The sequence below is a fragment of the Gobio gobio genome, assembly GCF_949357685.1.
Source record: "Gobio gobio genome assembly, chromosome: 24".
Taxonomy (NCBI): Eukaryota; Metazoa; Chordata; class Actinopteri; order Cypriniformes; family Gobionidae; genus Gobio; species Gobio gobio.
Genome location: NC_137120.1, coordinates 6632805 through 6645786, shown reverse-complemented (window position 1 = coordinate 6645786; position 12982 = coordinate 6632805). Strand labels below are relative to the sequence as shown.

General features: G+C 43.3%; 1 protein-coding gene across 1 annotated transcript in view; it reads left to right on the top strand.

Moving 5' to 3' along the window:
- The window catches only part of LOC307120820 (uncharacterized protein), a gene marked incomplete at its 5' end in the record, with an annotated part of 65381 nt that overhangs the window by 29949 nt on the left and 22450 nt on the right, over window positions 1-12982 (top strand). The window contains one exon of the mRNA XM_079807995.1: window positions 7257-7571. Within this exon, the coding sequence (XP_079664121.1) occupies window positions 7257-7571 (315 nt within the window). The remainder of the gene's footprint in view (window positions 1-7256; window positions 7572-12982) is intronic.

Genomic DNA, 12982 nt, shown 5'->3' with positions numbered 1-12982 from the left:
AAAAGCTACACTCAATGCTGCATAAGCTTATGCAAATGGGAACGAGAATACCCACGCCGCCGTGCTTGATGGTGCCTGGACCCCTTACGGTTGTGTAGGTGTGCACAAGAACGCAAGAAGCCTCAGGCATTAGCCTGTGATGTCGACTCAAGGACATGAGAGCCCAGAGTGGCATGAGCATCCAAGCTATAAAGTCTTAAGAATGTGTGTGGAGAGGACCAACCTGCCGCATCACAAACACTTTGTAAGGGAGCACCCCTTGCTAACGCAGTAGAAGAGGCGACTCCCCTGGTGGATTGAGCCCTTAATCCTATAGGTGAAGCTTGACCGCGCACCTCATAGGCAAGAGCAGTAGCATCCCTGACCCAATGTGACATTGTTTGATGGTGGCAGAACCTCTGTTACGGCCCCCATGGCAAACAAACAGTTGCTCTGACTTACGCCACTGGCTAGTGCGGTGGACGTAGGCCTGAAGAGCATGGACTGGACACAGTCTATGAAGTTTCTCCTGATCCGGCGTTGTGAACGGCAGAGGGCAGAAGGTTTCAAGAGTGACAGGATGTACAGTCGACAAAGGAACCTTAGGCAGGTAGACAGGGTGGGGATGCAAAATCACTTTCACCAAACCTGGGGCAAAGTCTAAGCAGGATGGCGATATTGACAGAGTCTGCATGTCCCCAATTCTTTTCAGAGAAGTTATAGCCATAAGAAAAACCATCTTTAGAGTCAGAAGTTCGTCAGACGCTGATTCTAGAGGTTCAAAGGGGGTCTCAACCAGACCCTCGAGGGCTAAAACTAAGTTCCATGAAGGGATCTTGGCTCTTAATGGAGGCCACAACTGCCTGGCACAACAAAGTGAGCAGGCAGAAGATGCCTCCCAAGCGGCACCCCATCCACCAGGGCATGGCAAGCCAAAAGAGCGGCCACATAAACCCTGAGAGTGGAGGGGCAAGCTAATGTTTCAAATGGGGTCTCAACCAGACCCTCGAGGACTAAAGCTAAGTCCCATGAAGGGATCTTGGTTCTAACAGGTGGCCTCAACCGCCTACCCTATGAATGAAGCGAGCGAGTAGAGGATGTCTCCCAAGCGGCACCCCATCCACCAAGGCGTGGCAAGCCGAAAGAGCGGCCACATGAACCCTGAAAGTGGAGGGGCAGGTGCCTGATGACAACTTTTCTTGCAGAAAATCCAGAACTGAAGTTACCTGGCAGTTGACTGAATCTACATTGTGTCGTACACCACCTTTCAAAGACACCCCATTTATTAGCATAAACTTTCCGAGTGGAGGAAGCTCTAGCACATAGGATGGTCTCAATAACTGCAGGCGAAAGCCCCGTGTCCCTCAGTTGGTGCCCTTCAGGGGCCAAACATGAAGGTTCCACAGGTCGGGCCTGGAATGGAATATCGTGCCCTCTGCCTGAGACAGAAGGTCCCTCCTCGCCGGAATCGCCCAAGGTGAGCCGTTGAGGAGAGACACTATCTCCGAGAACCAAACCCTGTTCGACCAACGTAGCGCTATCGATAAGAAGCAAGACCCTTGTTGGCGAACCCCGGCTAGAACTCCCAGGAGCAGAGCGACTGGAAGGAGGGCATACAGACACATTTTGGGCCATGTATGAACCATCACATCCAGACCCAGCGGGGCTGGGTGACAGAGAGAAGCAGGGACATTACGCTGTCTGAGAAGAGGCGAAGAGGTCCACTCCCTGTGGTCAGCTCTGTAAAATCTGATCCAGATCTGCTTGAGTACTTCTGGGTGGAGTTTCCACCCCCCCATCTGTAACTCTGTCTGGACAGTAAATCTGCTCCCACATTCAACCGCCCTTGAATGTACACTGCTCGAGTGACAGGAACTTGTTCTGAGCCCAGAGAAAAATCTGTCTCGCTATTCTGATAGCGTGAGCACAGACCCCCCTGGTGATTATATACAAGATATTTAGCTGTACTGTCCACCCGCACTAGGACATGACAGCCCCTCAATTGGGGGAGAAAGTATTTCAGGGCCAGAAATACAGCCGTCAACTCGAGGCAGTTGATGTGCCAACTGAGTTGATGACCCTCCCATTCCCGTTGGGCTGGACGACCACTTAAGGCCGCACCCCAGCCCGTCAGGGAAGCGTCCGTCGTTAGCAACTTGCGACGACAAGGTACGCCTAGAGTGGGACCCAAGGCAAAAACCGGGGTCTGAACCACATAGTTAGTGTACGAAGCCACATGGCGCGCCACTTTATTTGCCTGAGGATTGGCCCTAAGTCCTCTGGCTTTGAGCCACAACTGAAACGGTCTTATGTGCAACAACCCCAAAGGGAAACCCGTGGATGCTGATGCCATTAGACCTAACACTCTGGTGCTGATGATCAGTAAGATCTTGGTCTAGCCTGACTTTGCTCAGGGAATACTGAATGGTCTTGATTCAAGCGGGAAACCATAGTGCCCACCTTGTGACCAAAAACCGAACAAACCCTAGATAAGTTGTTCTCTGGGCAGGAGAAAGAACACTTTTCTTGGTGTTGAGTCTCAACCCTAGAGAAACTAGATGAGCCAACACACTCTGTTGAAGCACCATCTCATGTGATTGTGCTAATTTTAGCAATCACCTTTGTAATTCAAAATTTGAATGCCCCGGAATCCCAATGGAGCCGGTAATACATCCATACATTTTGTTTATGTGCGGTTACAAGGCTAGCCAAATGGAAGACCCGAAATTGGTAAGCTTTTGCCCCCAAGAGCGAACCTCAGGAACTTCCTGTGTTGTGGCAGACTTTATATGCGAATACATGCGTCCTTCGGATCAATCGTGCCGAATCCAATTACAATGTTGAATATGCGACACGACCGCCTTCACTGTAACATCTTGACCTTGAGTACTTTAACTGCTTCACGGTTTAAGACTCGAAGATCTGAGATTAGACACCCCCCCCACCCTACTGGGGACCAGGAAGTAACTGCTGTCACTTGTGACAGTACGAACGCCAACTCCGCCTTCACGGAAGTGGAGACCACGCCGTTCAAACAAGGAGGATGACAAATAAATTAGTTTACAAATTTTTACCGTGCTTAACACCCATGCAGAAACGCCTGGCAGAAGTTCACACGCTGCCTGAGACTCTGAGAGTGACAATTTTAACACTTCCTGTTGAGGGGATGTTAGACGTTCTATGTCCTGGATGATAGCAGGATTTAAACACTGAACGTCTAACATTTCACTGGAAACCACTGCCCCCCCGAATCACCAGAGGCGGCGGGGATGGAGTAGTTTTGAGGATAACGGGGTGGGGCGAGCAAATGTTTGACACGCCCTGTCCCGTGGGGGCAGACTGGGCACCAGACCACCGGACTTCTTATATTGATGACAGTCCCGAGGTCTGCCCTGGGAGGTTGTTGAGCATGACGAGCCGGTCTCCAGTCTTTACGAGGGAGAGCACGACTTGCCACACTCTGCTTATTACCCCCCTAAATCTTGAAGGACTGAAGAGAGGTTGTGTGGCTGATAGCCCCTCCCCTTGAGTGCATTGAGGAAGAAACTGAGTGAACACTTCATGTTTCTTCCACTCCTTTAAATCTGGCCACTACAGAGTTAACTGAGTCACCAAATGAACCACTCAAATCCTTCAGAAGGTCAGCCTGATATGCTTGCAAGACAGCCATAGTGTGCAGCGCAGCACCAGCCTGTCCCTTTATATTTATTATTCTTATATAAATCATATACAATATATATTCCATATAAAATAATATATTATATATATATATATATATATATATATATATATATATATATATATATATATATATATATATATATTCCATATAAAATAATATACAATATATAATTCATATATATAAGCTTTGCCCATGACAGCCGACGTTTATTTTCTACATGGCTTTATGGGGAGGTATGTCTCTTTAATGAAAATGCAGACCCAGGCGAGAGATAGCTCGTGAGCGTCTCCCACCTGGGGTATTCTCACATATCCACGCGATTTCGCACCCATGATAGTCGAAAATGTCGAAGTCAAGGGTACAAAAACACGTGAAGTAAATGCTTTCTAGACAGAAACCTCAAGCTCACTGCGCTCGGGGATATCTCATTCATGGTACCAGACAAACTGCCCTGGCCACCGCGCGAACAACCACCTCGATAAATTCCTCGTATGGATTCACCATCATGTGAGGAACGATCGCAGGCGGCTGCTCGAGGTCCGCGGACCCAAAGATTCATCATCATTCCCCGCGCGAGCCGAAGAAACGCCGGAGCGCGCTTCGGGATCACACGGGGAAACATGCATTTGTTGAGCGAGCAAGCGAAAGGGACGGACCCGTCTCTTGCTCGTCAACAAACCCATTCGAGAGCTCCGAAAACTGGTGCGGACTGAAAGTAGCCCAGACGAGCATAAAGCATTCTAACTGTAAAGGCTTGCAATGCTCGCACTCGTCTGACTCAATGCAGCGACCACATGCTCTTCCCAAAAAACACACACAGCAATAAACGTGCGCATCCAGTTCTGTTATTTGAAAGAGAACATGGATATACAGCGTTTTACTCTGCTGACTCGTTTCCAACTGATTAGATTTAACTAGAACTCTTTCCACTAATGTTTCTTTGTAACAGAGATGAGAAAGAGAGAGAAAATCTGCACACTGCCATGTTGAAAACTAACTCCTAACAAAGATCTCAAGTTGAGTCTTGAAAGAGAGAGAGAGATTTTTTTTTTTTCAGAGACTTTGTAACACACCATAACACAGAGTTGGTCTGAAAACAAAAAGACCTGGTTTGCTCCAGCTGAAGCTCATCTATTTATAGCCTCGTGCAGCAGGTGCGCCTATGACGTCACCGGCCGAGGCTATAAATACCTCCGGGTCAATTTCATTGACGTGTTTTCACACTATTTTCACAGCTGGTTATGTCAAAGACATCCCCATTTGCATAAGCTTATGCAGCATTGAGTGTAGCTTTTGAAAGGGAACATGTGTTTGTTGAGATATCCCTTAAAGGCAGGGTAGGTAAAAAATATATAAAACACTGTCTTCCAAATTTGTATAAACTTTCTATATATATCAATGCATAATTAAAATGTAAGTACTCTGATAAACAGAGTATTAAAAACGAGTGACTCTAAAACGTTTAATCTGTATTAAACACAGCTCATTATTTCGTTTCGGGACGAAACATAGGATTGGCATAGGCGACTGTCACTCTCTCGCAACCATGGCAACCACACTTTTGCCACACAGGACCTGCCCACTTGCGCGCGCACGTTTGATTTGAGGAATTCAAGAGGCACGGTGACGGATCCTAGGAATACCAAAACAATGGCAGAGAAAAACGTTCCTCTCCGCTCATCTCAGGTAAATAATGCGTCTTCAGCTCAGCTGTCGGAGTTGCGCGTTCATGTGTTTTGGGGGCGTGGCTTTAGAAGGACCCCAGATGGGAGGGGGTGGAGTGAATGGGAATAATGAGCTGTCTTTAAAACAGTCGTGAGAGGTCTACAGACACTCGATTTTTATACTTTCTTTTTCAGAGTACTTACATTTTAATTATGTATTGATATATAAAGAAAGTTTAAACAAATTTGGAAAAAAAGTTTTTTAACCTATTCTTACCTACCCTACCTTTAATAAAAACTAATTATTGTAATAAAAACATAAAATACCCCTGGAGTCAGAAAGGGGTGGGCGTGTGGGTTTATGTGCATCTGTGTGTGTGTGTGTGTGTGTGTGTGTTTGTTTGTGTGTGTGTGTGTGTGTGTGTGTGTGTGTGTGTGTGTGTGTGTGTGTGTGTGTGTGTGTGTGTGTGTGTGTGTGTGTGTGTGTGTGTGTGTGTGTGTGTGTGTGTGTGTGTGTGTGTGTGTGTGTGTGAGATGGGGAAACCCCCCTCGTGATGATGTCATCACGAGCGTCATTTTTACGCACCGCCCTTAAATTTGAATTAACCTCTCAGCTTTGAGAGGGGTGTGTTAGTGGGTGTGGTGTGTTTGCGCCAGAACACACTCGCTGAGCGCTTATTTCCAAATCTGTCACTGAAGAGACCAGACGTGTTTTCTCTCCAGGGAGGTCTGTTTCCCCCACGGTGGTCACGTGGTGTGGGTGGGGTAGGGGAGGAGTCTGCGTCTGGCTCTTTGCAGGTTTCACTCAGAGTCATTCCGGACAGGTCCTTGGACTGATAGGATGTGTTTTTAAACTCTCCTCCATGAGAAAACACATACTTTTCATGTATATTTAAACTCCTTTAACAAATGGTATGTAGAAACCTCAGTCTTTTAACAATCTTTTAAAAACTAGTTTGTGTTTTATGTAACAGGTTTAAACTAATTTATGTTTTATGTAAAATGTAATAGTTTATTAAACAATGTTTTAAAATAATTTTGTGTTTTATGTTAAATACAATAGTTTATTAAACAATGTTTTAAACTAATTTTGTGTTTTGTTAAATCCAAGTTTTTAAAAATCTGAATGGAGACATTTGCTTTTCTCTAAATGACATTTTAGAGAAAAAACATTTTAACTTATCGATGCTTTAACGTTTTAAAGTGATTAAGATTTTGTAACGAAATTATCTTTTCTTTAATAAAAAAAAAACTGATCTCAACTCTGAATATGTCTTTATTATACACTTCTTTAAAAAGTTTTAAGACCATTTACCCAACGAAGGAGATAACGTGGAAAATTCCCACGGTACACATACACCTGTCATAAGGAGGAGGAAATAGCGTGGGAAAATTCCCACGATGCACTTACAACCCCATAAGGGGCGGGGCTAGCGTGGGAAAAGGGGCGTGACTTAAAGGGCAATAAACCTGTCAAAATTTTGATGGGGGGTGCCCTCTACTCTCTCTTGCATCTATTATTTAATACTCATGGTTTTTATTTCGCTGGGGATCCAAAGTGCAGAAGATTTGAAGTAAAATAAGTGTCAATCTGTAAAGATATTGTAATAGTTTGTGATTTTATCTCATAAAATGATTGCAGCTCATTATAAATGTTATATTGCCTTATCTTGGAATATTATAAAGCAGAAAGTTATATTTCAGTGTAGTAATGCATTATGTGCGGTTCTGTAAAAAAAATTCCAGCAGAGTTTAGATATATAAGTCTAAATAAGTATCTGCGATTAACTTGATAATTAGCCATTTTATTTATTTCTACTGAATTTCTCCACATCCAGGAATTTAATGTGCACAATTATATTCACAGATAATTATTGTTGCAAAGTTGTTCACCAAAATATCCTCCAATCATCTGTTGGTTTGTGTTTCAGCTGATAAACGAGATGAAGAGAAGAGAAATCCAGTGAAGGAGGAAGAATCTGTCACTTTAGATCCTGGTGAAATGATAAACACAAATTATTTAAGGAGATGGTATTGTAATGGCACTCCCATCGCTGTTATCACTGGAGATCCCAATAAGACCTGGACAGATGATCAGTGTTGTGGGAGACTGAAGGTGAATCCGACTGGATCTCTGACCATCACAAACACCAGAACTGAAGACTCTGGACTTTATCAACTACAGATCAACAGCTGCAGATTCAGAATCATCAGGAGCTTCTATTTCCACTGTGTTTCTGTCACTGGTGAGTGTCATTTAGTCTTTAGAAATAAAGAATACTACTTAGGCTTCATCATTTTTAAACTGACTGAATTTTTTTCTTTGACTTAATATCTCATACAGTATATTATAGCAGGGGTCTCCAAACTGAGAGTTTAGCTCCAACCCCAAATAATGGGGTTATGACACATGAATAGAGGGTCTGGAGCGAGTGATTACCCTCCTGAACACTTTCATATATGGCGCGCGTCTCCCTGTATCATTGCGTGATACTTTTGTATCCTTTTTGTCAAGTTTTAGCCTGGATTTCACAGCCATGGAGGAGCACGCGCAGGACGTTTTTATTTATTTATGTCTTCTTATGAGGTCCGAAAAATAGAAGGACATATGGGAACCGCAGGGTGACCTTTTTTCATTCCAGGGTGATTCTAAAAAGTAATTAATTAGTTCATTTATTTATTTATTATAATAAGTAATAATAATAATAAAAATATCACAAGACAAAGTGAAATAAGATCCTACAGGACAAAGTGAAACTCCTTTAAAATCAGAATGTCCAATGCTATCTCACGACCAACTCGTACGTATTTTACGAGGTGGCTAATTCGTACGAATTTGTACGACCTCACTCACGAATTTGTACGTTTTGTCTAAACCCCAGTGACGGGTAGGTTTAGGGGCGAATGTCCAATAGGATTCTAAGAATCCAATAAGATCCTACAGGATAAACGGAAATTCCAATAGTATTTTTTGACAAGGGGAGTAGGCTATCTATTATTTACCATAATAACAAATTGAATAGTAAAACAATAGATATATTTTAGATAGATAGGTATAATAATTCAATACATGAACAAAATGCCATATTTTCCTTTTAATTATGGATCAAGATTATTCTGAGCACCAGTGGTATTTTTCTGCAAGTTTAACACTATAACTAGAAAACGTTAGACCTGTATAAGTAGCTATTTCACGTTGTAATGGGCGGAGATTATGCTGATTGTGAACGAGCTGCACATGCCCAGTTTGAGAATGACTGAAATACAACACACGTTTGACTATCAAATCTGAATCATCATCATTGTAGATCAGACTGACCATTTGACTAATGCCTAGTTCAGACTGCACGATTTTCAAACTCGTCGGATCACTGCTCTTTTCACACTGCATGACTATCTGGGGTAGCATTCAGTCACTGCTGTGTTCACACTGCACGATGGATCGGCGACAGGGGGTTTCACACTGCATGACTGTAAAAGAGGAAAAATCACCGACAGCTCTGTCCCGTCCGCAAATTACGTAAAGCACACGCGAGAAGTGAGAAGGAAACATCGCGAGATCACACGTGCGTCAGTCCGGAGTTCTCGCGTGAGACTAGAATTGTTATTAAAAATATAGACTGCTGTGCAGAAACTTCCAAATTGTCTGTGCGCTGATTTGCAGCTAAAGGGAGAAAAATAAAAAAAGATTATGGTGGAGGAAATGGTTGGGGAGACACAGGGAGCAAGGATTGTGTTCTGCAAAGATTGTTTGAAGTAAATAAATAATATTGCAGTGTGCTGCTGGTCAAGCAAATGTTTGTGCTTTGTTTCTGTTTGATAGAATTGTAAATATATATATTAAAAATACTGATATTGTGGTCTATAACTCCTCCCTGAACCTCCCGCTGCACTGTATCTTGCTCTCTCATTGGCTGTAGGTCATCGCAGGTGTATTTTTCAGTCAGAACTCATTTCATACACCAGGAGTTTGAATCGCCGACAGGTCCAGATATTTAGCATGCCAAATATCTCACGGGCATCGGCGACTCATCTGCGATTCTCCCTGATGCACGAGCACCGGCGATTTCACAAAACCTGTAGGCGAGTCAAAATCGGGGCTAAAATCGGGCAGTGTGAACTAGGCTTAAAGGTCCCGTTCTTCGTGATCCCATTGTTCAAACATTAGTTAGTGTGTAATGTTGCTGTTAGAGCATAAATAATACCTGTAAAATTATAAAGCTCAAAGTTCAATGCCAAGCGAGATATTTTATTTAACAGAAGTTCCCTTTCAAAGCCTACAGCGAACGGCTGGTTTGGACTACATCCTGGTACTTCCTTCATAAATGACGTCAGTAGAACAGACTAACCTCCGCCCACAAGAATACGTGCAAAAAGGGGGCGTGGTCTTGTTGCTGTCCCACGTGGAGAAGAGGACGTGTCGCGTGGAGAAAAGGAAGTGTTGCGTTTGAGTGTGTTTGTAGCCATGTCGTCGAGACGCTGTTATTTTCATCCCGGAGTCAAATCACCTTTGTTTGGCTTTCACAGGGACGCTGTAGAGATCATTAAGCGCATACATCTCCTCGTTAAGAGGCGTGACCTTTCCACGTGCGCTAAGCTGCTGTCGAATCACAACACAGGAACTGTGCCACGTTCGCTAAGCTGCTGTCAAATCACAACACGGGAACCGCTGGCACAATCAGAACTCGTTACGTATTTCTGAAGGAGGGACTTCATAGAATAAAGGAAGTCATCAGCCGTTTTCAGGAGAGTGAAAACAGCGGTGTACAGATAAGTAAATTGTGTTAAAAATACAGTTTTTTTTACACGTGAAACATGAACACATGTTATATTGCACACTGTAAACACAATCAAAGCTTCAAAAAAACACAAAGAACGGGACCTTTAACTCTAAAGGCCCGATCACAGTAAGAACGACGCATGTAACGATATAGCGTCCACGCTGGCGGACAATATCGTTCTGTTTATTCATCTGCCGCTTTAAATGTTCGCATTTTAAATGTCAGGATGGATTCTGATTGTCAATGTTTTTTATTGTTCACCAGCTGGGAAATCATTCTAAAAGTTAACGATATTGTTCCTCTGTGCTCAGGGACGTGCACAGGGGTGTTGCTTAGGTTGCCCAGGCAACTGCCCATATGCCCTTCTCGACTCATGTTGCCCTTCAGAGGTGAAAAAAAAAAAATCGTACAATGGATGCAGAATTTCACGTAGGCCTAGATAAAAAAAATAAATAAATAAATAAAAAAAATCGCAACGCCTCCTTCACTTCCATATTCGGGCACCCGTCCGAAAGTGAAAGTCAGTAGGGGGGAAGGGCAAACTCTGTTTCCGTGGCTGCAGCACTGCACGCGACCAGCACCTGAGCTGAGTCTGATGCCGAGTTCAGACTGCACGATTTTAGCCCCGATTTTGGCTCTGCGAGGGGTTTTGAGAAATCGCAGACAAATGCCCGAAATCACAGGCAAATCGGTGCTCATTCACGCGAGTGACGATCACGCAGTGTGAATGATCAAAGACACGATCTGAGAGAATCGCCGACGAGTCGTTGACGCCCGTGAGATATTTGGCATGCTAAATATCTGGACCTGTCGGCGATTCAAACTTCTGCTGTGTGAAATGAGTTCTGACTGAAAAATACATCTGAGACGACCTACAGCCAATGAGAGAGCAAGATACAGTGCAGCGGGAGGTTCAGAGAGGAGTTATAGACCATAATATAAGTATTTTTCATATATATACAGGTCCTTCTCAAAAAATTAGCATATTGTGATAAAGTTCATTATTTTCCATAATGTAATGATAAAAATGAAACTTTCATATATTTTAGATTCATTGCACACCAACTGAAATATTTCAGGTCTTTTATTGTTTTAATACTGATGATTTTGGCATACAGCTCATGAAAACCCAAAATTCCTATCTAAAAAAATTAGCATATTTCATCCGACCAATAAAAGAAAAGTGTTTTTAATACAAAAAAAAGTCAACCTTCAAATAATTATGTTCAGTTATGCACTCAATACTTGGTCGGGAATCCTTTTGCATAAATGACTGCTTCAATGCGGCGTGGCATGGAGGCAATCAGCCTGTGGCACTGCTGAGGTGTTATGGAGGCCCAGGATGCTTCGATAGCGGCCTTAAGCTCATCCAGAGTGTTGGGTCTTGCGTCTCTCAACTTTCTCTTCACAATATCCCACAGATTCTCTATGGGGTTCAGGACAGGAGAGTTGGCAGGCCAATTGAGCACAGTAATACCATGGTCAGTAAACCATTTACCAGTGGTTTTGGCACTGTGAGCAGGTGCCAGGTCGTGCTGAAAAATGAAATCTTCATCTCCATAAAGCTTTTCAGCAGATGGAAGTATGAAGTGCTCCAAAATCTCCTGATAGCTAGCTGCATTGACCCTGCCCTTGATAAACCACAGTGGACCAACACCAGCAGCTGACATGGCACCCCAGACCATCACTGACTGTGGGTACTTGACACTGGACTTCAGGCATTTTGGCATTTCCTTCTCCCCAGTCTTCCTCCAGACTCTGACACCTTGATTTCCGAATGACATACAAAATTTGCTTTCATCCGAAAAAAGTACTTTGGACCACTGAGCAACAGTCCACTGGTGCTTCTCTGTAGCCCAGGTCAGGCGCTTCTGCCGCTGTTTCTGGTTCAAAAGTGGCTTGACCTGGGGAATGCGGCACCTGTAGCCCATTTCCTTCACACGCCTGTGCACGATGGCTCTGGATGTTTCTACTCCAGACTCAGTCCACTGCTTCCGCAGGTCCCCCAAGGTCTGGAATCGGTCCTTCTCCACAATCTTCCTCAGGGTCCGGTCACCTCTTCTCGTTGTGCAGCGTTTTTTGCCACACTTTTTCCTTCCCACAGACTTCCCACTGAGGTGCCTTGATACAGCACTCTGGGAACAGCCTATTCGTTCAGAAATTTCTTTCTGTGTCTTACCCTCTTGCTTGAGGGTGTCAATGATGGCCTTCTGGACAGCAGTCAGGTCGGCAGTCTTACCCATGATTGCGGTTTTGAGTAATGAACCAGGCTGGGAGTTTTTAAAAGCCTCAGGAATCCCAGGTGTAATTAGTTGATTCAGATGATTAGGTTAATAGCTCGTTTAGAGAACCTTTTCATGATATGCTAATTTTTTGAGATAGGAATTTTGGGTTTTCATGAGCTGTATGCCAAAATCATCAGTATTAAAACAATAAAGACCTGAACTATTTCAGTTGGTGTGCAATGAATCTAAAATATATGAAAGTTTAATTTTTTTCATTACATTATGGAAAATAATGAACTTTATCACAATATGCTAATTTTTTGAGAAGGACCTGTATATCTTGAGTAAAAAAGTTTGGGACGTGTCAGTATTGGATCTGCGCATTATTGTAGTAGGTCTTAAAGTGAAAGCATAACATAATATAGCCCATATCCGCTACTGTCTGTGTCGTTAATGTTAATATAAACAACAACAGGGGAAAACGGGCACTTAACATTAAAGCACCGTTTGTATCTGTATCTTTATTTTGTATTTATTTGTCCTATTGTCATTTGTTTATAAGTTCTTATTTTATTACTGACCATTTACTTTGTTACTTAATTACTTGGGAAGTTTTTACTTATATTAAGCAATTGCTTATTGCTGTGGTTT